The sequence below is a fragment of the Coptis chinensis genome, chromosome 8 (assembly GCF_015680905.1).
Source record: "Coptis chinensis isolate HL-2020 chromosome 8, ASM1568090v1, whole genome shotgun sequence".
Lineage (NCBI taxonomy): Eukaryota > Viridiplantae > Streptophyta > Magnoliopsida > Ranunculales > Ranunculaceae > Coptis > Coptis chinensis.
Genome location: NC_141463.1, coordinates 26,542,345 through 26,568,184, shown reverse-complemented (window position 1 = coordinate 26,568,184; position 25,840 = coordinate 26,542,345). Strand labels below are relative to the sequence as shown.

Sequence of the window (25,840 nt, the reverse complement as noted above, 5' to 3'; positions counted from 1 at the left end):
CGCCAAAGGAAACCTATAAATACAACTCAACCGTTCATAAGTACATAAACCTCCATCACAAAACTCAGAGCTACAAAGCAAAGGTACCAAGAAATTAAAAAAATATATATGTGAATTAATAATTATTATTGTGTTCTAAATCTAAGAACTTAGTTTGAATTATATTGTTCTATCATTAGCTACTAAGATTATTTAAAATATTGCAGGTAAACCACATGGATACCATAGATGTGGACGCAACTAATTGTGGATCGATAAATGCTAGAATGATGATTAGTGAAACATTAACTAATGCGTGGAATACAATTGAGCAAAATAGACTCTGTTACTACAAGAAAAACAAGAATACTATTTCTTATGAAGACTACAAGGGATTGACAGATGAGGTAAGTTGATGTGTGGTATAAGGATTTCAAATAAAGAATTAAGTTAGTCTATAAATTATGATTAAAATTGGCAAGAAATAATGTAGTTCAATACACCACTACGACATTATTCAATGATACTTGAACAAGAAAAAATCGATATATGTGTTAATATAGAGCATAGCCAACTGTGCTATATTGACTTCCCAAATCATTATATTTGGAACAAGAAGACAAAGGTATGTCACATGTTTTTTAAACAATTTTTTTTTATATAGTTTAATTTTTAGTTTTAATTTTAAATTTTATTTATGTATTAGGAATGGATTCGAAAAGAAACAGAGAAGATCAGTAGCAGTGATTATTTTTTCAACTATCTTAACAAGGCATAGAAAAGAGAAACGCTATCAATCAGAGATGAAGTAGATAAAGTATCTACTAAAGACATGAATGAAGATATATATTGAGATTGTTTTGGTCACATACAATGTTCTGCATATTTGGATTTAATATATTTTATTTCTTTTGAAAAAGACAATCTTGCTTTAACTAACTGGATGTGTATAAATAATGTTCGCAAACTTACATGTGAAATATTATTCACAAGACTTTAAATACATTCGAATTTGTAAAAGAATTACTAATAGCAAACATACACACAAAAAAACATAGGTAGATATGAACAAAAAAAACTATAAACAACTATACAAGCCTTATGCTCATAAAATAGATGTCATATATGTTGTAGTATACATGCTTATCAAGGAAAAACTAACTAACCTATTATCAAATCAAGATGTGGAGCACAATGAGTTATAGAAAATTCAGAGCAGCATGACAATCGAGCCGTATCAAGAATGAGGAAAGCAGATGAAGTATCACTCAAGCATATTATTTTATAACTTATCGCTTACCAGCTGTCCTACCTCGCATAAATACACCTGTGGTAAAACATGGACAAATAGAAACACCAACATAGTTGAATGATGGCTATATCTAGACAGACGGTCCAATGGGAAGTAAGAGATGAGTTACTTGCCATAGTATTCTAAGGATGGCTTCTTCATCGGGGATAACTCATAAGTGAGTCCCTTATAAGGGTACAGGTCAGCTATGAAAGATAAGAAATTCATTCCTCTCATAGATGCAGTTGCCTCCTATAAACATGCATGTACAGTCAAAGTTTTATTCAGTTCAGTAGTAAAACATAATGGCAGAACAAAATTACTGCATTAGCATCATGGTTGTCAATCCCAAGTATAGAAGTGACCACTCTGAGAAATGCCTCCATCCTCTCCACTGATTGCTCCCTCTTTTGAAACAACATATCACATTTTTCAGATACTCCTTATACAATAAGAAAAACAAAAAATTTGGTTAATCCACTGACCTCAACCTTCAATTTAGAGAGAGCATCCTGCCGCTTATAAACTTTTTTTTTTTTTTTTTTTTTTTAAAGATAATTGATTAATTATAAAGAATAAGGATTACATGATAGCAAATGTAGCAGAAAAAGAAAACAAAAAGATACAAGCCTGCACTAGAAAAGAAGATCTAGTGAACAAAACGATAATAAGTCGTATGATCTAGGTAAAACGCTTATAAACTGTAGTACAAGTTTTCATTTGGGAATTTTTAGGTGAAGAATTAGTAATAAAGATTCATTTAAGAGCCTCCAAATTATATAGTTACCACCACGAGCATGTGCTATCTTTACAATCTTTTCAAATCCCATCTCTAAGTCTTGGAGTGGAACAAATGTTGGCCTGCCAATCTCCATGCCATACCTTACCAAACCAACATATCCAAGTTCCTCAAAAATAGAATTTTGTCATGTAAAAACCAGTTTGATCACAGGTGATTTGCAACTCACTTGAAATAAGAATGAACAAAGGAATCATTTTGCTCTATGGTCGGGAGCGTGATAATCACATAGAGATTTCCAAATTGCCCTTTCAGCTTCTGTACCCTGAGTAACATCATGATGTCAAACCGAGCTCAAGGAAAAAAGGTTAGAATAAAAGTAATAAACATATTACCTGCTAAAGATGGAGGACATACAGTCAAAATCCCAGTTTGTCACAAAAACAAATGCTACTGATAGTCCACCACAATTGAATATGAAGTCCTGTAATCAAAATTTCCACAGCTATAAATGAAAAACCAGTTTGACATATGTGAAGAAAAAGAAAAGCACTTTATCGGGCGATATAGGGACGATGTTAAGTCGGAATGAATTTTCCCGAGAAAGGAGCATATCATAAAGAAATCCTTTTGGCAACAAAAAGAATCCTATCGACCTTTAAATACTGTGAGGAAGAGCTTACCTTGACATAATGAGCAATCTTAACACAATAAACAGGAAATCCAGTGTAAAATTTTAAGGCTCCTCCTGCTTTCCGAGTTTTAAGGACACAGTCCAAAGAGCCGTTGTAAGGGTACTTTCCAGTCGCATTTGGTTGCATCTTTTGTAGTTGACTTTTAATGTAATCAAAGGGCAAACTGCAAGCCGAAGCGAAGAATCCCGAAACAGCACTTGCTCCTAGAGAAGCAAATGAAACAGGAACAGTTCAGCAAACCAAAGACATTAGACTACAAGAACTCTACAAGAGAAATATCTAAAACAGTATGATTATAGTGTATTGGCCAAGTGACTCAGTGAGAGATTCAATTATCAGGCACTCAGTACTCGAATTACTTTTATCCAGCATAGAAAGAATATACAAAATATTGAGAAGAAATGAGGTCATTGGTTGTGGTAAAGAACTTTGTTTTAACTTTTATCTAGGAAAGGCATCTCAAAAATACAATTTAACTTGCAAATTTATAGTACAAACAATTAATAATGTGCATATCCATGTAAAACAAATAACTTTTCATTCTAAAGAAGATTTACTTACAAGGCATGGAAGAAAACTAAAACCGAACTTTCACTTTCCAACCAATCCTTTAAGACTACAACAAAATTTGCTTGGATAAGTCTAAGCATTCTACAGGAGCTTTAACTCACCAACTTCTACTGAACAGAACTTTTATGTGGCCTGAATCTGCATTGGCATCTTCTCTAACATGGGAATAAAGATATGCAATTGCCTACTAATACAACAATATGGGGTGAGCCAACCAATTTCGTTCAAACAACCATCAACCACATCAATTTTTTCTTTAACAAACTTTTGGAAGGCCAGATGGTAAGACATGCAGCATTCTCAACATGGTTCGCCCTAATGCCATTCCAACAGCCCAAGCCAAGAAAATAGAAGGCTATTATGTCTGCAAGAACCAGCATCCCATGTGGATTTTAAAAAATGCCCACTGTTCAAATCCCTACGGAATTTGCTCCTGAGCTGTGATATAAACAAACAATCAATGTGCTCTCCCTTTTGTTAAAACGCAAGTCTACAAGATTGTCACAAAGTTTGGTGCATCACTCCGCCGTCTATCAAGAGATCGATACATGTATAACTTCTCAACTGTTTGGCCAAAATCCTCTTCAATCTTCGGTAATTCACGTGTTTGCTATCCATAAACGTCTTTGATCACTTCCACTACCACTTGGGGTCGTCTTTGAGCAACCTCCTTGCAACCTCCAACAATCAATCTACAAGAAGGCATCCACATGAACCTCATGTTATGAAAATGGTGCAAACTGGAGCGCAGACCTGCATACCTAAAAGGGCAATCTCTAATCTCAAGCTTCTACAATTCAGGGCATACTTGAAGCACATAAGTCAGTGCCACGTCAGTGTCTCCTGCAAAAGCAACTGATAGTGTACGAACTAACTTCCCATATTGTCCAATGTAATAGAAAGCCTTATCGGTAAGCAAACCAGATAATGCTAACCTTCTGAGCTTCGGACAGTTCGTTACAATAGCACCAAAGCCCATATCCATGGGTTCGCTTGTCAGATGGTCTGGTAGGTGTCACCCCATTATACAAAGACGGAACACCACAAGATCTGGACAGTTCTTTGACATGGCCACAACAAATTTGCATTGGTCATTTTATTGCAAAAATGTAGAATTGAACACAACTTCTTACAACCTTCAGAAATGGCAACAAGGCCCACTTCTGAGACTGGGGAATCACTGTCCTCCCAGGCAATAGCTGGAAAGACCAGAAGTTCACTTAGATCACTGCATGTTGCAGCCATAGCCTGAAGCCCTTCATTACATACCGAGTCAAGAACCTGCAGACATAACAGTAAGTAGGATTCAAGACTAGGTGAAAAGATATCACCCAACAAGGAAGACTGAGAAAAATAATATATACCCAGAAGATCTGGAGCTTATGGTAGTGGCAAATGATTGATTTAATGTAACGGCCGTATTTAAAATATGTATTTATTAATTAATTAATTAATTTAATTATTTATTTAAAATTCACTGGATTGGATTTGGGATATGTGGGCCTTATTTTTGGGCCCGAGTCTGTGTTGGGATTAGGTTTCAAACCCAGGTATATATACATATTTTTCTAGAGAATAGGGTTTTGAGATAAAAATAAAATAAAAATAGAGGCGGAGATAAAAGCTTGATTGCTAGAGTGTTAGAGCGCGACGATTCGACGATGAGGGATTCGTCGAGTTTTTAATACAAGTGAGTAGTTATATATTTAAATTTATTTTACCAAATCTACGGAAAAAGCTTTACTGTCAGAGTTTTGTTTCGGCTCAGAATACATTTTCGTTGTTCTGCTTAATGTCGATATTTTTCATCCTACCGAATTGTAGTAAATGTTGTTAGCATATTGTTTTGCAACTGTGAACTGGGGAACTCTGAGAAATAGAGTGCGGAAGCTTAATGGGCTCGTTAATGGCGCCGCGAGCCCGAGATAAAGAAATCTCCCAATAAGTTTCGTGAACTGTTATTGTTGTGGTTTTTGGTTGATTCCTAAAAGTGGATTGATGTCGGGGAGTAAGGGTTTTATGTTTGGCTATTGAGGTTTGATTGGGTGGGCTGTTGAAGTTCTGTCGAAGCTTCAAGAAATCATTAATGGAGGCGCGACCTCGAATTTGGTACTACTCACTTTTTTGTTGTTTGTTTGGTAGGTTATACGGCTGATGTTTTAGTTGAATTATGATGGATGATAGTGGGGTGATTGAATGTTGGGCTAGATGGGTCGGTCAAAGCTTGGAATCCGGCATCAATGGCGTTGCATGTCCGTTTTTATTTTGAACTCTTGTTGTTGTAGTGATGTTTAATTGGTTGGTTTGAGGTTGGTTAGTGATGGGTGATTGCATGCTGGATCGGATGGGGCTGTCGAAGCTTGTAGAAGCCATTAATGGAGGTCACGAGATCTAGGTTGATGAAGAGTTTGATTTAATGCTTATAGGTTTTTGACTTTTGTTAAAGTTGTAGGGGTTTTCTTAAGGAGAAAAATTGGTGGGTTAAGAGGGGAGGACGAGTGGAGATGGTGGTGGCCGGCGCGCGAGCTGGTGTGGTGGTGGAGCTGCTGGAGCTGAGAGAGATGACCAGTTGGGCCTTGGGCCGAAACCTATTAGTGGGGCTTGAGCCTTAGTTGGTTTCTTTGGGCCCGATTTTATTTTGTTTTGGTTGGGCCGGTTCTGATTTCAGTTTTTGGGCCTAAACACTAATTAATGTGTTGGGCCAGTTTCAGATTAAGTTTTGGACCATTTTCAGTTTAGTCTTTGGGCCAATTTCTTTTATTTCTTTGGGCCAAATCACTTAATTGTTTTGGGCCAGTTTCTAATATTGTTTGGGGCCGGTCCATATAACTTAAAATAGATCCAATGGGGTCTTTAAATATGTAGACTTTTGGGTTTTGGTTTTGGGCTTTGATTGTGGACTGTGGACTGTTTAATTGTGCTAGGTTTTATGTTGTACATTGTATGGACCAAGCAAGTGCTAAAATGTTATAGAAGCATGTATAAATTGGTTTGTTATTATCTAATTGAGATTTGACGTGAGTAGTATGTAAATCATATAAATATTGGCACGAAACAAGAGGGGAATTCTTATAAGACTTAGATATATACGTTTTTATGAGAATTAAATTATATATGGACTTAGATTCATGGACTTTAGTATTGGGGTTTGATGGGGAATGGAGTTCACATAAATATATTGAACGAATACATTACATGATTGATTACTATTATGAGTTGCTACTTAAATGAATTGTAGTATTTATGAAGGCTTGAGATATTCCATATGGTGTAGTGCAATGTATGATTGGCACGTGAAAAAAAAAAGTTTTGAGATTTGATATAAACGCTCCATTATTATATATGTGAGATGCTACTATGAGGTAGTATAGTATTTGTGGATATTTTCCCACGGGATTGTGGCTTAGTGCAATAATATATTGACACCTGAAAGAATGAAAGTTGTTTTGAGATGTATTGAGATAATTCTAAATATATTTGGCTTAATGCAATAATATATTTGACATGCATGTGATACAGTGAAATGGTTATGAGATACTAATGTATGACACTTGAATAAATTACCTAACGAAAATCCTAGAACCTAGCTACCACAACTCATGTGATTTGGCCCTAGTGATGGGCGTATGTGATATGATTGGCCCTTCTGGCATTTCAGTGAATCTGAATGGCCCTTCGGGCGTAAGTAATTTGATTGGCCCTTCTGGCATTTCAGTGAATCTAATTGGCCTTTCTGGCGTAGCCAAATAGTGGCTTGATTATTCCGTTCGCAAAAATTAGAATGAGACGCGCGATATTTTATGTCGAATAGTGGCAATACTTACATAATGGCTTTCGTGTGAGGGTTACCTGGTGTGCGGCATCCCGCTCAGGGTAGCTACGCACGGAGTGGTTCATTATGTGAGGGGAGGCATGTGGATGTACATGTTCAGCGTGGGGTAGCGATTGTGGTAGCCAGGGAAACTAGGTAAGACATAAATACGACGTGATTTTAGGGACACGCAAAAAAAGCCTTAAATAATATAATTATGGTAATATGTTGGTTAATGAAATATCTTTAAATATATGAATGTATGTGGTTTTGCAGAATGGTGGGTCAAACTAATTACTTGTGCAGAGACGACCCACTCTGTAATTGAGCATGAAATGTGGTAAGTATAGAATATGCTTGGTTGGTTATTAGTTTAGTTAGAACCTAAGGCGCCCCGATGGAGGAACTACATGCCTTATTTATTATGCGTATGGTATGTTGTATTAGTCGTTGGAGATTAAGGCACTTCGGTGGAGGAACTAATTGCCTTATTTATTGTGTAAATATATGTATAAATATATGTTATATTTTAGGGCTACTCACACCAGCATTGTTTATAATGCTGACCCAATTTGCATGTTTGCTTATCGAGTGTGTTCATTAAATAAACATAGTTGATAAGTCTTGACAGGTTTAGTGTTGAAGAAGGTTGGTTGCTGCTTGTGGTGTGTGATAATGATAAAAATGATAGTTTACCTACGAAATGAACGATGAAACTCAAAACGTAAGTAAACTAAAACTTATTACGACCTATATTTATCAAGTTTTCTACTCTCAATTCTATCGAAATAGAGTGGAGTAACAAATTCGTTCCACTCCTAGTTCTCTAGCATGGAATGTTTTCTAGTCAACTAATCGGTCTTAAGTCTAATGAGAGGTTTACGAGGGGAATTCTATACTACGAGGTGAATTAAATTAACAAGTTACGAATAACGAAAAGAGAGAATGCTAAGGGTTTGAATCTAGATAAAGAATTAAAAGGAATTGAATCCACCTTAACGCGACTTAATCCTACTAACAAAGACTCGTCGTGATCCAAATTGAATGCTTAGCATATCAAAATAGTAATCCTAATCCCTAATTATACATGGCATTTCTACCAATTCATAACTAGCATGTGAGCGATTAAACCCATTCTCATGGTGAATTAATCGTTTCTAGAGTGGAATAATTATCACGACGATTTCTAAGTTTAACAAAGATCAAACGACATCAAGGCTTCTTCAACCCCTATAATGGAGGTTTAGCCTTGATTCACACCACTATCATTTCCCATTGATTTAAAACTAAACATCATACCAAAATTCTACTTGGCTAATTTAACTAACAATACTTCAATCTAATTTAACAACTCAGAAATGATACTCAACAAGAATTAAAATTAGATCTATAAATTAAAATGACAAAAATCGAAATTAACAAACTAGCTATTTTATTTATCAATACTAATGAAGAACAATGATTCTAAGAGTTTAATCTAAAACAAGAATTGAATTTTAACTAAACTTAATTTTATTTAATGAAAACTAGATCTAGAATTATCTATTGTTTTAGGTCTAACTAGCTACCATTAACAAAGAGCTTAAGCTTTTGTTTTTATATGTTCAAATCCAAAAATCGTGCATGGGCTTGGATCCATGTTTTGGGTCAGAGAATCAGGCCCAAAACCCAATTCTTTCAGTCCAAAAAGGCCTCTTCAGCTGCAGTTGGCTTCAACAGACTTTTCGTCCACTTCTGCTCCTCTGATTGGGTCAAGTCTTAGACCATTAGAAAGCTCTTTCCGAGCCGGTCGTTTTGACATAAGGTAGGCCCAATTCTGAGGTCTGAGTCTAAAGATACGGCCTTCGGAAGTTCTGCTGACTTTGAGTGCTGTTTCTGCCCGCGTTTTCAGCTTTTGACCGGGCTTTAGAAAGGCTTTGTCTTCTTGAATCTTGGCCTTTAATCAAAGAACTCCTTAGCAACCGACCTTTGCTCCTTTATCTCGCTAAAATGGCACATTTCTGCACATAATGGACTTTGAAGCCTGAAATGCATAAAAACACGTAATCAGTATTAACTCTTAATTATTACTCACATAATTGGTCTAAAAGTATGACTGTTACAGGGTTAAAACTACAGTTTTGGGCTCTTATCAGTGTGCGTTAGCGTTGCATTTCAGGATAATATTTTGTTTTCTCTTGAGGTGAAATAGATTTTCAGTTGAGACAATGTTTTTGTATTTTCATTTGTAATTTTAATTAAGGAGTCATTGAAAGGAGATTTGTAACCTAATCTTATTTGTGAATTTTTGTAATGATGAGGACTTTTGTTTAATTTGAAATTTTTATTGGTTTTTAATTATCCACCTGTTTAAACTGATTATGGGTTTTTGGGAGTTGAGAGTGCATCACACCTCGAAAATCGAAGAGTCGGGAACAAATAATGTTTTTTTGAATTCTGTCGAAATTCGGGGTGTGACATTTAAGCTGCTCAGCATTGATGTCTGCGTAACTAAAATTTAGCGAGGTGAGGTTTGCACAAACAGGTTGGATTGAGGGCAAATAACCACACAACATTTCCTTGAATCCTGAGAGGCAGGTTAAGTAGTTGAGAGAAGCAAAAGCCGACGGGAGATCCATTTCCTGCTTTTCTACAAGATCAGCTTCATCGGGGCTAAACGCTCCGGTTCCTAAATGTGTGAGCTGAGGAGCTCAACGCATCAGTTTGTACAGCTCATGAATGGACATTCTCCCATTCAACTGAAGCTTCTTCAACATAGGAGACCGTATCACCAGACTCTCCAATGCCTCAAAATTTATGGGAGAATCAATGCAGTAAAAAATAAGTGATTCAAGAAAAGTTGTACCCGTCTCCAGAAAATGAGATAACCAGTCTATTTCATCATCATCAACTTCGCATTCGATCAATTCCAACACTCGAATTTGTCTGAAAAACCATAACTAAAAACCATAACCTTAACAATATGTTCATAACTTTAATAATCTAAACGTACTAAGATACTTAAATTAGATATGTGAGATATATCTATAATCTGCATGAGGAAAATAGGACCGTAGTTGAGTGGTTGGAAGCAAAACGGGAGGAGGTCAGGAAGGATAAACTGATAAAGAAAAAAGATAGAAGGCTTAGAAACCAAGTATCTGAAGTATTAGGCAGTGATAGTAACTAGGAGGAAAGGGAGGGGTGAAGGGTGGTGCGCTGGAAAGTTGATTGTGTTAGCTTGGTGGCTCTCTCTGGGGATCGATTGTTTATTTTCTTTTGCCTTTTGTGCCTAATTTGTTGTATTTAAGCCCTTAGTCCCGTGCTCTTTTGTTGCATTTTTCTTCTCTTTTGGTTTTGATTTGGTACCTGGGGAGTTGGGACTGGGATACTTAGTCTTAGGTTGTTAGCTTCTAGCTAACTTCCCAAGAATTATTGTAATATTTGTGTGACAATATCAATTTAGTAACTATTATGGATCAAAAGAAGAAACAAAAACACAATATTTACTATAAGTAGCATCAATCAATAAACTAATGCACCCTTTCATAAGCAATCATTCAAGTCGTGTCGACCTACTTTACCTAATCATTGTTTAAACCCCTGTCTTTTTTGTTCAATTGCCTTTTTTACATATTGTATTCTCAAGCTTTAGATTTTTGTTCCCTTTTTTACAATGGCACAATCCACTGATAAATAGTCACCTCCACATTGTTCTAAACACCAATTTATTTCAATTTTCAACTAAAATCAAGGTCTTGCTCAACTATTCAATGGAGGCACAAAGCACATATGCTTCTCATTCACCACCAGCTGGTCCTTGGAGTGTCACACGTACTATAGTTTTGGCTTTGCCAGCCAAAGCCCAGCAGGGGTTACCTAGAACTCACTCCTGCAGATTCTGTCCTAACAGATTCTCCAGTTCACAGGCGCTTGGTAGGCACCAAAATGCCCATACACACGATGAAAAAGGAGAACAACAGAGACCGAGGATTTCTAACGTGGTGATGCGTTATTATCGATACAATCCCTTTGATGTGTCGTCTTCCAGTGTGTCTAGATCTGATCCTAGATATGGATTCTCTAATAAACTAAACTCCCAAGACTGGGATGCAGTTGTTTCAATAACCCTAAACAATCCCACCGCCTAGAGCAGCAAACCATTCTAAAGCCCTTATTCGTCCCACCAACAAACCATTCCTTCACAGCCGAGTCAAAAATTGCCTACTCTGTAAGAAGAACCAGGGCATTCGTATTTCACATGTGTCCATCTCTAGCCTTTGAAAGCTGTCCTATTCCTCTTATCTTACTCAAATACTTTGCTAAAAATAATGCATTAAATGCTTCGAAAGCTGTCCTAAATTTTAACATCGTAATTGAAGAGGATATGTTGGCGTCCTCAGTTGGGTCGTTGGCTTATATTTTCACAACATTGTCCAAGGAAAAATTTAAGAAGTCTTATACAATTAAAAGTCTAAAGCTAACTCAATTCTTAGACAATTAGAAGTCTTATACAATTAAAAGTCTAAAACTAACACAATACTTACAGTAGTCTGGGAAGTCTTAGAACTCTATTACTACTATAACTATCTCAATACCTATGGATGTTTATCCAGAAAAACAACTATAAATCAAAAACAAAAACCATACTCCACTAATCTACAAAGCTTCTCTCTTCAAATTAACAAAGGTATTATTACAAAAAACAAGTACTATAAATATAAATCCTACGATCAAAATATTTTGACAGTTTCTAACTTCTTCTTTTGTATATTGCAGGCTATTCTATAATTCAAGTCAAGCAATCATACAGGTACAACATATTCCTCTTATTTACAAAATTTATAAAGTAACATATTCCTCTTTGTTTCTTCGACTTTTGTTTATGTAACTTTTTTATTTGGGATGAAAAGCTTGGGCAGGTAAGTAATCTACTACTGAATAACTTTCTAAAAGTCACTTATTTTTTAATAACAACCTTATTGTAATTTAAGTTAATTATTTTTTAATGTCTTTTAAGTTAACTTTTTTTTTTTATATAATAATTATTTCGTAACTTGCTAAGGAAATAAACAAGGTCACCTTCACATACTTAATCTCTATAAAGAGATGCTGACTATAGAAAATGTACCAAGAGACCAATTCATAGATGCCTAAATGAACCAAACAATTAAGCGAACTATAAAATAACTCGCTGGAAGATAGGAATATACACATACCTAGCTTGAACCTCTTGAGATCAAATAAGTAACCAAACTATAAGATAACTCGCTAGAAGAAAAGCGTAGTTTATCAGGCTTTGACTTGTAGAAAAACCAAATAAGTTTGCCATTACACATACCTAACATGAAGCACTTGGGAACTGCTTGAAGCAACTTCAAACGACCTAGCTTAGTTGTATTTTCATGCTTGAGACTACTCCACTTCTCACTTTCTTGAGTCCAACAAAACAACGGAATGCAATGAACATTGATTCATTTTTATTTCTTGAACAGTATACAGTTCACTTAGACCCCATTCGGAAAAGGTTACCCCATTAACAAGATGCTAAAAAAAGCTACTCCCAAAAGAAAGATTACGCAGTAATGGTAGCTTTCACAAAGTTAATAGTAATTGAACAATGATTGGCTCTGAGTATGCTGACTAGAGCACTTTCAGTGCGTAAAAGAGCATTAGAGAACTAGAGCGTAGTACCACATATTTGCTGGTGTGTGACGAGGGCAGTGAAGCTCCTTTAGAGCGCCCAATTGTTTCAGTTGATTCAGATTGTTGGCTTTCAGCACGTAGTTCTACCATCTACAAAGAATGAAAGTTCTATAATGCCAATAATATAAACAGATAATATATGTGTATATAAATATATGTAAAGGAGTTACTAAGATTTAAAGGAAAAAAAGAAAAAAACAGTAAGAAAAACTAGGGACATGTAAATTAAGGGGCATGTTACATCATTGTATGCAACCTTAACTTACTAGGTAGGCCTCCTACATACATACCAATCATGTATTCATGTGCACCGCCCCTTAGAGTACAAGCTTATTAGGCGAACCTGTAGTAGGTTAAAAAGGGGGGTTCCCATTTATATAGCCAGGGTGACCTCGATTCATACGTGCGCATTTCCAAATGGTCTAGGGTAGTAGCTTTCTTGGCAGCTTGATCACCTGAAAAATTAGCTTCTCACCAAGTAGATGATATGAACAATTGTAGAAAGCTTTGTACCACTGAAAGCCAATTATAGGACTCTTGATTTTGGAAATTCAAATTCAAATGATTCGCCCAGACTGAGGCGCAGACGCATGATTTTTCATAGAGCTATAACTTTACTTTAGTCATTTCTTTTATGATATCTTTTATTAGCAACCATGAGAAAATCTTATTATATGCGTCAATGGCTCCTCCATTGACATTTAATTTATAAAATCTTTTGTCTCTTTTCAGCACTCACCTCAACCACCTAATTTTCAAACAACATCAAATCCCTAATCATTTGAAAAAATTGCCTCCTTGCACACTTAGCTGACGTTGTTTCTACTATAAACATTCTAAACTAAGACGTATTCCTAATCTTGATAAAAAATTTTATTGCAGAGAAATGGATTACGCCAGAGTTATTCAAGCTTCAAGAAGAACCATACTAAATACCGTACTACTATCACTCGGTATTTATGAAGAACCTATATACAACACCATTTTATATGGAGACAAATTTACTTCAAATGTGACTATACAAATACAAGTTTTAGGCACAAATGAAGAAATGATTGAAACTTTCACAGGAATTCCCGAAGTAACACAGTTGAAATCAGAAAATGTAGCAGCTGAAGAAGCACTTGATTATTTGCATCATATCAATGAATTCGAAATCAGAGACTTCAATTTCAAAGAATTAGTAATGAGACGTAGTCAAGTTAAAGAAGCAACAATCCATATAAACAATCTTGAAGAGACAAATCATTATCTAAGTGTACTACTACAATCTCTTCAAGTTCACCACATTCGCGTTCAGCAACAATTAATTGATTTGGAGAAACAGAACATCGATTTGAAGAAAGCTGGTACAAAATATGCAGAAATAGTCAACATTATAAAAGACTCCAATGATCGCAACAGCTAATGATATTACACAAACTCTCACCTAGAAAAAGACTCAATCGAGTAGAACTGCAATCCGATTAAAAACTTATTATTTTGAATATTAGTTACTTTGTTTTAAATATGAAGAAATTATCTTTTCTTAGTTGAATTCTCATTTGCATTTAGCCGTTTAACTACATGTATATGTCATAACATTGTATCTTACATAGCTGTTTGCTTTGCAAGTTCTTGAAAAACTAAGTATCATATCTTAAATGACTGCTCTCTAATGGATTTGTCATTTACAAAAAACCCTCTCTCTCAACCTCCTAACAGTGCTCTCTGCTTCTTGGACCCCTTTGTCCTTGCAAAACCCATCGATCAAAGTGGTAAATGTGGAGGCATTGGGGAAATGACCAGCCTACAACATCTCAACACAAAAGTCAGCAGCGTCCACCAAATTTCTACCTCTACAGAACCCCTGAATCAAGACGAAATAACCTAAGGCATTGGGAGGGATGTCATTGGTCATTTTGCTCAACAGAGAGCATGCTATATTACAACCCTTTTCTCCCTTCTAACTATGGGTTCATAGAGAACTGAATAGATGACAGAATATGCTATATAAGCCATTGATTCCCATTAGATGACAGAAAAAAACTTAGATAGACTCTAAATGCTCTCAAAATAGGCATTCGGTTTCTTTTCTCTCTTCTTTTCATGACGTACTGAATCAAAATCTGTGGCATCACCACTCACAGACTTTATGAACACCATGGTTTTACATGCTACATGCTAACAAATCATAACCATTAGTAAAGTACATAAAAATGAAAAATACATGACTAGCCAAACAGAACCTGAGAGCTACCAGGTGACCATCCGCATAAAGTCTTTGGTGCATTCACTATTTTCTATTAAAAAAAGAAGCACCATTCCTTTCCAGAGGTACATTTCAGATGTAGCTTCCTCATGTGACTAATAGCAACATGAAGGTTGCAACCTACGACAAAGATCCTGCTATCATTAGAGTTCACAGAGAATGGTTTGAGTATCTGCTCAGGTACAAGAGAACCGGCAACTACTTCCCAGGAAACAATTTTCACATCATAAACTTTCAATTTCATAAGAGTGCAGAAGAACCAAAGGCAATACAAATTCGTTCACCTAGCAGGGGCTTACTCAGGTTACCCCAGAATGAAGGACAAAACAATACCAGACCTACCAAGAGTATCTACAATGACAGTATGAATGACACACCCCCCAGCTAAATTAAAAGCGGGAAAATATTGAAAATGGGTGTCCTTATCCTAAAAAGGATAGAAAGTTAGTGTATCTCTCGAGTCCAATCTACACAGCTATGTTACACTTTCCAAACTTCTCCAGACATTCACAACATGTTTGTAATCTAAAACCAGTTACCTCTTTGCTAATGCTCTCACGCAACCTATGAGCATGCATTGAGTCATAAGACAATTCCTGTTTCAGATATTGATGGGACTAGGATTTCAGTTTTTCCAAAAACAGCTCATCTGGGAGTGCAATGTGTGAAGCTTGGAATAACTCTAGAACACCACCTGTGTCCTTTTGATATCCTTCAAGTGTATTCTTAAATACCATCACTTTCCCGTTTATTTCTCACACGGATTTGAAATACTTCTGGATCCTCTGTGAGCAAAGGGACACCAGGAAGCATTTTATAAATCAACGCTGAAAAAAGGTTCTTGGAGGCAAAAATGTGAATGACTGTAACACTGGTTCTATTACGGGTTGGTCAACTACCCCTCTACATGGTTGTTAGAGTTCTAAGGGACATCTCCCGAGAAGACCTGAATTTTTAAGGAAGTTTCTATTATGTAAAGATACAAGGCTGAAACCAAGTAAGGTTGTATCCTCTTTTTCTCTCTTTTATCACCAACCTTCTTCACCATTAACAACTATATAATATTTGTGTGGTTACATAAACAACGTAGTTAACTTTTTAGTTAAGAGCATGGCATCTAAATCATTTTTGAAGACAAAATTCTATGTCGCTGAATATTTGAGCTTTTTTTTTTTTTGAAGTACTGAATCAAAGATAATAGCGATCGATTACGGGTATGCCATCCAAGCAGCCTTCCCAGAGATCAAGCATAGTGCCATGAAAGGGTGTCTGGGTCACTCAGTGTTTGTATGGAAACAAGTTACGATCTATCATACATTATTATTAGTCATAGACTTATATCCATAAAAAAGATATAGTTATTAGTTTATAGCAGTTTTCAAGGATAACCCACAAAGGATAAATTGTTCATTAAGTATCTAGCGGAACAACAAAAAGAGAGTGAGAGTTTAATGCAAACCTTAAGGAGAAAATAGAGTGATGTTGGAACTAACAATTTCCCCGTAGCAATTGCAACATCCAGTTGCCTAGAAAGCAATATCTACAAAAGCCCAGTATCAGTTCACAAAAAATACAAAGGAAATCTACAAGACAGACAAAAATTAGAAATAATCACTTCAGTGGCTTTATTTCAATGTAAGTCACAAAACCTTAAACTAATCTGTTCTTATAATCTATCTGCCCTTTACAGAGCCATTTTGCTTGGCCGGTAGTAGTGTCTACGTACCAACATCATACGTATTTCTACAGAGAAAAAAGTAAACTGCTAAAACTGCATCTCTTATTATTGAGTACCAAGTGAATATTATACATTGGCTCTCTTTTTTTTCCCCTTTGATCAACCATACTTAATGCCTGATTGTAGGTTGTTCAGAGTAAGACTGGGCTAGGGCCCTAGGGCAAGAACTTAACATGACTAAACACAGTTGAGGGAAAATAACAAGCACCAATTAACATTACAAAATGTAATTGAGAAAAGTACACAAGTTCCTTCATATGAAAAGGGTGAATATATATATAACTGACCGGGTCTCTCTCTCTTTCTCTCTTAAAATCCCCAAAGTACTGAAGATTAGTAATTCCTGACAACTTCATCAAAATTGCTCGATGCGGATACAATCCCACTCCGACTCATGCCATAACTCTAACCATGGGACACATCATTCTTCAGAAGCAACAAAAGACTCACCATCAGATTGTTCTAAATCTAAAATGCCAACCATCTTCTGAATTGAATCAACATCCCCAGCTTCAGAGAGCGTGTGTGTCCGAAGAGTAATTGGGTCCTCACTGAGTATGAGAAAATTAAAGATTAATATAGATAGCCTAGGATGGCTCAATTAGATTGTACAAGAGTTCCAACAAAGGACCATACTCTGTAACTCCAAATATCTCCTTGATGATTAAGGAGCTCTCCCTTGAACATAATTCTAGTAGCTGGTCCACAATCCCCAACAAAAGGAATCAGTTCAATATGTGATATACACAGAAGATGCTTTTCAGTTCAATGTCATCCAAAATAAACTAAATCAAGCAACTCAAGAATGAAAACCAAGATCCAGTATCCACGACGGAGTGTGGCTTTGAACACAGCTTGAGCACATTTACTCGGAATGAGTCGTTAGGGGAATCTAACTACAATCAAATGACATCTCTACCCAAAGACCCAACTAATAATGAAAATTTCAACTACTATGGTCTATGGCCAACTTGATAGAGTCCAATAAGTTTTATGACCAATCAAACAGAAGCTTTGCAGATTAACAATGTAATTACAAACTTCAAAAGCCAGATGTATTCACACAGTTACCTCGGATAGATAAAATATCTTCCCAAAGAGTGCCTCGCAACAAAAAGTTTTCTCTTAAAACCCTTCTCTCGAAAGTATCCCGAAATATCCATGACAATTGGACTGAAATGGATAGCAAGTTGTGATCGAAACACCATTACAATAATCCTTGAGCATTCATGTTCTTATGTCACCCTTACTACATTCAAGTAAATCCTCTTTTTATATGAGATACTTCAGTTAAGATATCCAACAGCATTCCTTCATTTCATTAAATTAAACTTATTTACTGATACCGTCTAACGTATTCTATTGTCTACCATCAAACCATATACCAGGTATTTTCTTCACTTTTCCAGGATTTTTCATATTTTCAACGGATGTGTTGACCTCAACAAATTCAGCTGGTAACATCATATTCCAAAATAACATTCCGCATTTGATGCTTCTATATCTCCATTTTGTGCCAAACACAATAAGTGGTATCATATTGGTCGGTGATCACAACTCACTAGAAAGAATCATGATACGCATGCGACCATACCCCAAGTATACCATTCAAAATAATATACTACAAAACAAAAATGCAATCGACCCTTTTTCAACCTGCTGCCTCTTATAAACAATAGGGTAGCCAGGTAGGATAGTACATTAAAGAACAAAGTATTATACCTGATATTTGTTTGATATGCCTATATAGTTTCTCTTAATACATAAAGATGCAAATGTTGTTAAATGCAAATGGAAAGGTGGTTGAGATAACCACGGTAATACAAGTTAGAAAGTTCATAGGTGGAGGGGGGGGGATCAAAACACTAATCCTCATAGTGCATCCAAAAGTACAACACAGAGTAGTGGGTGAATTCACTATACAAATTTTAAATTATTTACAGCTTGCCCCTTCATGAGGTTGTTACATTTTTTCAATACAAAGGGTTATGGCCCCATCACTCTAGAGGATTTTCTCAAGTCCAAGTCGAAGGAAGGTGTGAGGGTGCTGCTTTTGATATGGGATGATCCTACTTCAAGAAGCATCTTGGGTTATCAAACAGTAAGATTTACGAGCTCTTCTTGGATTCATGATGCTGCTGTATTTTATATTCAATCAATTTTTTATTTATAACCTCTTTATAGTAGAGATTGATGATTACAACCGAACCCAAGCAACGTCAACAAACCCCCACCCACACAATACATATTCAAGAATGCAATGAAGAATCAGTAGCAAGTTTAGTAAAAGTTAGCCTAGATTGGTAGTCTAAAATTTTAAATAACTGTTGCATATGAAGAAGAAAGGTGTATAGCCTGATCTCATTTTGTGTTTATGCATTTGTGCATGGATTCTTTCTTCTTTCCTTTTATTTTCTTTTCTTTAGATATTTTTGTATCTCACAAGAATGTATTATCTTACACGAACCTTTCATAAAGTGTTTATCAACTTTGTACCCGAACTTCACTGCCTAAGGAAGATACCAATGTGATTTGTTTTAATCTCCTGGACTAGCAAGGAAGTATACAGTCTAATTCCCAGGCCTACATAAGGAATTCTTCTACCAAAAGAATCCTATTTATACTTAACTTCCTAAACAAACCTATCTAATAAGAATCCTATTAATACTAAACTTCTAATGCAATAAGAAAACCTAAACAAACCTATATATATATATATATATATATATATAACCAACGATCCTCCTAACACAAAACAAAAAACAAATGTAAACTTTCAGTTTTTTCTTTTATTCTGATTTACATTAGTTTTACATATATAACTGAGTTCTTTTTCTTTTTTTCATTGCATACAATAGAAGATATTCAATCAAGGCTTCAGAAAGAGTTAACAAAAATGGATAAGGTAAACTATTTCTTTTCCAGTATCTTATTCCTCTTTATAATTCTTCTCAATATTATGAAATCAGTGGGACTGTGGGAGAGACAAGTCTCGAGTGGAAGCTATTGAGTCAATTAATCCAACACCACAATTATTTTATCTTAAAGAACTTCAGCATCAAATCTTCCATTATATAATTTTCTATACTCAGCAACATAACTTCAATATGATGAAATTATATGAAATATAAGAGCAGACCTAAGGAGAACATATCAACTTTCAAATCATCCATATGCTTTAAAATTTATTTCAAGGGGGAAAGGTGTGTGTGTATAAGGTACGGTATAGTATATATATGTAAGTAGAGTATAAGAAAATGCATGTTTTTATATCAAAATTATGTAATGCTGGAACCAAGTTTAGTGATATATACCAAGTTTAGTGGTATATATATACCTGCTTAGAGTCTCCCACAATATCGGTTATAACTCCATATCCATCTTCCATGACATTTCTCCTTCCTCTCCTACTGGCCACAAAAAAATCTTTTCCTTCCATCTCAAACTCAGGAAAAGTTCCGCAAGGAAGTAGTACTTATTCACTATATCCCACTTTGACACACATTTGGTATCCTCCCACAAAGCCTACAAAACAATAAAAGATTCATCAATAAAACAAAACCTAAAATTTGCATGTTCTAAAAATACCAAATTACTATATGCCCTAACAATGGTAAGACTGCATATTTCTGGATAATATAAACTAATGTAATTTTTAAAATGCAGCTCATGGAATATGAAACCAAACACAAAATTTCACTCAAGACAGCGTTGACGGAAATTCTAATCAAGGAAAAAATTCAGGGAGAACCAGTTTACATATCAAAGATTGAAAACAACCAATACGCTGCAAATGTCATAATAGATTTGCCAATAATGAGAGAAATCTTCAAAAATCCAAATTATCCTATAAGCCAATCATTTCTGGGGACATATCAAACTAAGAAAGTGGACTCAGAAAATGCGGCATAGAGAAACGCTATCCGCTTTCTCTACTGGATATATATACAAATTTGAGGTTTTAGACGTCAACCACAAAGAAGTCATTACTAAACGTGAAGAGCTACATGAAGCAAATACTAGATAAAAACAACTAGCTTCATCAATATATTGAAAACTTGAGAAAAGAAAATGCCTATTTGAAGTCAATAAATGAAGGATTGCTTATAGGAGGACCAAATTGGGATATGGACTACCTAAGCATCACAAATAATTCATCAGATTTGGATGAGGATTAGCGTAGTGTTTTCAAGCTGAATTCTATATTGGATGAGGATTAGCACAACGTTAGATCCATCAAATTTATGTTTTTGTTTTTTTTTTCAATTTGAATTATCTATAGTTCATCATAACTTAATGAAATATTTATTTTTCTCTACATTTGCATTTACTTTTACAAAAAAATTAAGTTTCTATTTTAGATGCAATCACTAGAGACGTAGGCCAAAGTCCCAAGCATACTCTTAAATTGTGTTGCGCTGGTACTGCAAAATGGAAGCCATACCCGAGTCAGACACTCCATATTTTAACTGAAAATGTCATATCTCTAGAGTGTCCCTGGTGTGTCTCAGTCGTACCCGTGCAACACAACTCTTAAACCATTTTTACCAAACACATATCACATAAATGTAAGAAGTACTGCACATTCAGGATTGGGTCATAAGAGCGTATAACTCTTATGCTCCATCTTTTTAATTTGTGTCAGTACAATGTGTGTGGATATAATGAACTGAACATAAATGTGTTCAAATAACCATGTCCAAGGATCAGGACCTGAAGGTCCACTGTTTGAGATTGAAAGTCTTCCACCTATGGATTATAAAGTATAAACCAACACAAGTTTCTGGGTTTACTAATTAAAACCTATAAATCAGAAAAACGATGCTTACCGTCCTCATGAAGATAAGCAACTCAACGAGCTACACCAGCAGCAACCTTAGACCTGGTTCCCCATTCCGTGACTGGCCTCCTGTCGCCTGAAAAATGTGAATGAGAAAATTAAGAGAAAAGCTAAAGATCCAATTCTTGAGAACACATCCACATAATCAGATACATATCTTACCATGAAGATTGGAGAAATTTAGTGTGAAATGAAGCTGCGTGGGAACTGGAAAAAGAGGTAGCAACTCAAATTTGAATAGAATTTGAGACAAAACCCGCTTAAAAAATATGTTAGAAAATTTGTTGGGTGATGTTCACCTTTTGCTAGTGTTAGAGATTTGATTCACTAATTTGAAAAAGTGTGAATACAAAGATTTTTCCTTACTCACGATATTCATGTGTATAGCTTTGAGTAGAAATTTCGAACCATCCTAAGTCTAAGATAACTTACAACTTGTTTTTGCTCTTTTAGGAAACTAGTGAGTAAGTTTAAACTATGGATGAATTAATACTAACCACTTGGTTTCTTTTAATACAAAAACTAAAAACTTTAAGTTACGTAAACATGCAACTAAACAAAGATAAAAATTGACTTCTAGATAGGTGTGGAGAGTTAGTTCTCTTCATGTAAAGATAACCTCTATTGATATGATTTTAGGTTCTTGCATCTTAACCTTCCTAGAACTCATAGACAAGTCCTAAATAAGATTAACTTGATCCCTAGCACTATGACTCATCTCTAAGCTCATATTGCTAGCTTGTAAAACAAAAGTAATGACTTATCTCTAAGATCATCACCTTGATTCCTAACTAGACTCTACACCAACTACCATTTTGGGATAGGATGTAGGTCTAGTTGTTCTCCCTAAACAACTTACTAAAATCACATCACTAAGGTTATCCCTCACATGAGCATCATTAACCCCCCACAAAGGGAAGAATTTAGCTCATGATCCTAGGGATATAAATGAAATAAGCAAATAGACATGTAAAATGAGAAAGAAGAAGAAGAATAATAATAAAAGAACTCACTTGCATTAAGGAGTTTAGATTACATTTAGAACAAGAACACAAAAAATTCTACCATTAAAACTATTACAAGCTTTTTCATAAAAACTCCAAACTAAAAACTAAAACTTAAAAACTAAAACTTCTTCTCCTACTAAGGAGCTAAAACAAATAATGCATGATAAAAGAAAAGAAGTCAAGGGAGTAAATGAAGTGCATCTCCCTTTGTTTCATTTTTTTTCTTCCTTTCTAGAATTCTCTCCCTCATCCCACGTGAAAACACACACACACACACATTTAATTCATTTTTATCCACCACATTAAAACAAAGTGACACCTTGCTTTTTTTTCACTATTAGCACCTAATTTTATTAATTACATGCAAGGTGTCAACTTTGCACCAATAATTTGGCACTTTTGTCTTAACATGCTCCATGATTGATGACTCATCTCTTCTTGTGGGCCCGAAAAGTGTGTCTATACGCTATGTCCATTGGTGGGTCAGGACGTCAATTTCTGCAATTTCTGGCCTAAGGTAGAGCTAGTAATGCTAATCATCTGGGCAGCTTACTTGCCGAAATCGGAGTCCAGGTTAACGAGATATGAGCTCCAAAAGTTTACGTTTTCCTTTACATAGTCCCATTCTAACTCGATTCTATCATGTTTGAGTCCCCGGCTTTGATCCGTCTTTATTTAGCTTCACATGGCTGATTTGGAAGAATTCATATATGCATCGTTCCCCGTGCTTTAACACAGGCTTAACCAATATTTTCATATTTACTGCGAAGACCTGCAAAAGTACGAAAATATACTTATTTCATGATTATTAAACACATAATTAACAAAATTTATATGTCTCAATAGGGTTTAATATTACAGTTTTGGGTGCTTATCACACTACCCCCAAACTAGCACTTTGCTTGTCCTCAAGCAAAGAAGAGACATTAAAACAGATAAGTGGCCAAAAATGTGTAGTCCTAACTAATTCTCGTTTCGCAGAGTGCGGTTTCATTGACCATATGCAACAAGGCCTTAAACCACTAGGAATCCCTAGTGGATGAGTTATAGCCTCGTGAGAGTTTTCCAGAGAAGATACTCACAAACTTCATTTATACTACAACGACTCAGTGACAAAAACTCGTTTCCTAAATTAATCTAAGATATCCATACATCTCCTTGGCAGGGAACGAGGATTGATTTCTTTGAAACTCAAGTTAATATGTATTCAATAATTAAAACATCTACATATGATCATGCATACAGTGAACTCTTCATTGAAATGTACAAGCAAGGCCGTTTCTGGATCCTTTGGAGAGAGTACCTAAATGGCTTCTCACAGGTATGTGTCGAAACACAAATTTACTCATAATTTTTCCGCTTAGGTTTTGCTAACTCCAGTGTGCAGTGGGCACACATTTCCTCACATACTCAATGACAGTCTGAGGAGCCGAAGTCGATCAATCACGTCTACTACTTATTCTCACACCTTCCTACTCCTAATTGAGCTAGAGGTCTTTATTAGGTATTATGGGGCTTAGGTGATGGTGTAGAAGAAAATGGAAATGGATAATCAAAATTTACGAGTATGAGAGAATAGGGTCTTCAAGATATTTACACTAGAGAAATCCTTGTTTTCTTTCCTGCTTCTAACTGAGTTTCCCAACCTTGTTCTTAAGCCTCAAGATACTGATGATGATTTTTTTTTTTTTTTTTTAATACAAGCAGGTAACTAACTTTTATTTGGGACAAGTCTTTCTCTTTATTTTTCTACATTTCATTCTATTTCTCATACTCCTCATTTGGGTAGGTTTAATTTATTTAGGGTTACTAAACAGGTAAGGGATTTTTGGTGAAAATGAAAGGTTTGATGAAAGGTTCATTAGATTGACTAGCGGTAAAAATTTTAACAGGTATGAATTTTTGGCTATGTCAATCCAAAAATGGCCTAAATTCTCGCCTAGGGTTCAGATGGTGATAAAGTAAGTAGACGCGTGATTTTCTCTATTTGGAAAAACTACTCCTCTATGTCATTACTCACATATCATACATATCGAAACTTTTTGGTTAGATTCTCACAGGATTGATCGTTTAAGTAACTAACCGTGGGTTCTAAAAACTTACTGCTATGTACAATCGATGATACTCAGTGCATGAATGTTCATGAAAAGATGTATAAACTATTGCATACGTATTATCTTAAGTTTCTTAAAAACAAATCCTAATTCGGGTACTAATGTGAGATTTCTAGACAATTTTCATCATTGAAAAGGAAACAAGACTTTGCCACTAAGTACAATTCTTAACAAGAAAATAAAAACTATATACATGCTACAATTTGCCTAATTTTTGCTACAAGTTTAAAGGACCCCCAAACTGAATGATGCTTATTCCTCGAAGTATCAATAGATAAAGAAAGAAAGTACCTGAGAACCTTGAGCAAAATTAGGGCTGGATTGCTGGAACAGAAAGATTGGAGAACATAATATATTATTCAGAAAGAAATAACGAAAAACAATAGCACACAAAACATTATTATTTATAGCTAGATATATGTACAATGTCCTACAAAGTCACCATCCAGTAGGACTTGTTGGTCTGGCGTCTTCTTGAATGAAATGCATTTCTTTAGCATCACACCAAAAGATAATTTGCTGCCAAATTTCTGCCCATCGTTGTTCAAATGTGCCAACAATTTTTTGTCATTCGTCTAACAACGAACATGCCTCAGGTATCTAGCAGGACGTCTCCATTGCCGAAACCTCAATGAGCGAATTATTTTGTTTGTCGGGCACACAGAGCGGATTATTTTGTTTGCCGGGCACATAGAATCAACCTTAACCCAGTCATGAAATGTAGCTGAAAACTGTGGGAAATGTGTCTTCATGATACGGCAAGCAATTACTAGCAACAGTATATACTGATCCTGAACAGTGCGAGCTCGTTTCAGATTGGAGATGACACAGTTTAAGATATCAAAGAATGTATGACCTTGAGCAACTACATTGAATACTACGCAGGCGACATAATTAGCAGTAGAAAAATGCCAATCTCCCATGATGTTTAGTAAGATAAACAACATCACATTCCCCACGTTCATTATCATGCTTGCTAAGGGAATGGTGATGGTTCACCATTGTATCTGTCCTGTTCCTACTTGTTTAATTTCAAGACCATCACCGTATGATGTACGAAAAGCTAGCCAATGAAAGGACATGTGATAATTATGGAAGTTGTAATACCATGCTTCTGCTG

General features: G+C 35.5%; 1 protein-coding gene and 1 pseudogene across 1 annotated transcript; both read right to left on the bottom strand.

Annotated features, from left to right (window-relative positions):
• Nucleotides 1–1,287: 1,287 nt before the first annotated feature.
• On the bottom strand, nucleotides 1,288–2,622 carry LOC147480800 (protein PARTING DANCERS-like). The gene is made up of 8 exons (XM_086578749.1): nucleotides 2,563–2,622; nucleotides 2,405–2,493; nucleotides 2,239–2,334; nucleotides 2,058–2,152; nucleotides 1,756–1,796; nucleotides 1,594–1,677; nucleotides 1,401–1,522; nucleotides 1,288–1,306 (listed from the first exon to the last, which is right to left on the bottom strand). Exons 1-8 carry the CDS (start codon nucleotides 2,620–2,622, stop codon nucleotides 1,288–1,290), a joined length of 606 nt encoding a protein of 201 aa, XP_086434875.1.
• A 1,060-nt stretch (nucleotides 2,623–3,682) lies between these two features.
• On the bottom strand, nucleotides 3,683–10,776 carry LOC147480799 (transport inhibitor response 1-like protein; annotated as a pseudogene).
• Between the last annotated feature and the right edge of the window lie 15,064 nt (nucleotides 10,777–25,840).

Coding starts and splice junctions, on each gene's coding strand:
- LOC147480800 (XM_086578749.1), bottom strand. CDS start 2,622: ATGCTCCTTTCTCGGGAAAATTCATTCCGACTTAACATCGTCCCTATA. Junction 2,494..2,562: donor TCCCTATATCGCCCGATAAA/GTGCTTTTCTTT, acceptor TTTTGATTACAG/GACTTCATATTCAATTGTGG. Junction 1,678..1,755: donor TCTCTAAATTGAAGGTTGAG/GTCAGTGGATTA, acceptor TTGTTTCAAAAG/AGGGAGCAATCAGTGGAGAG.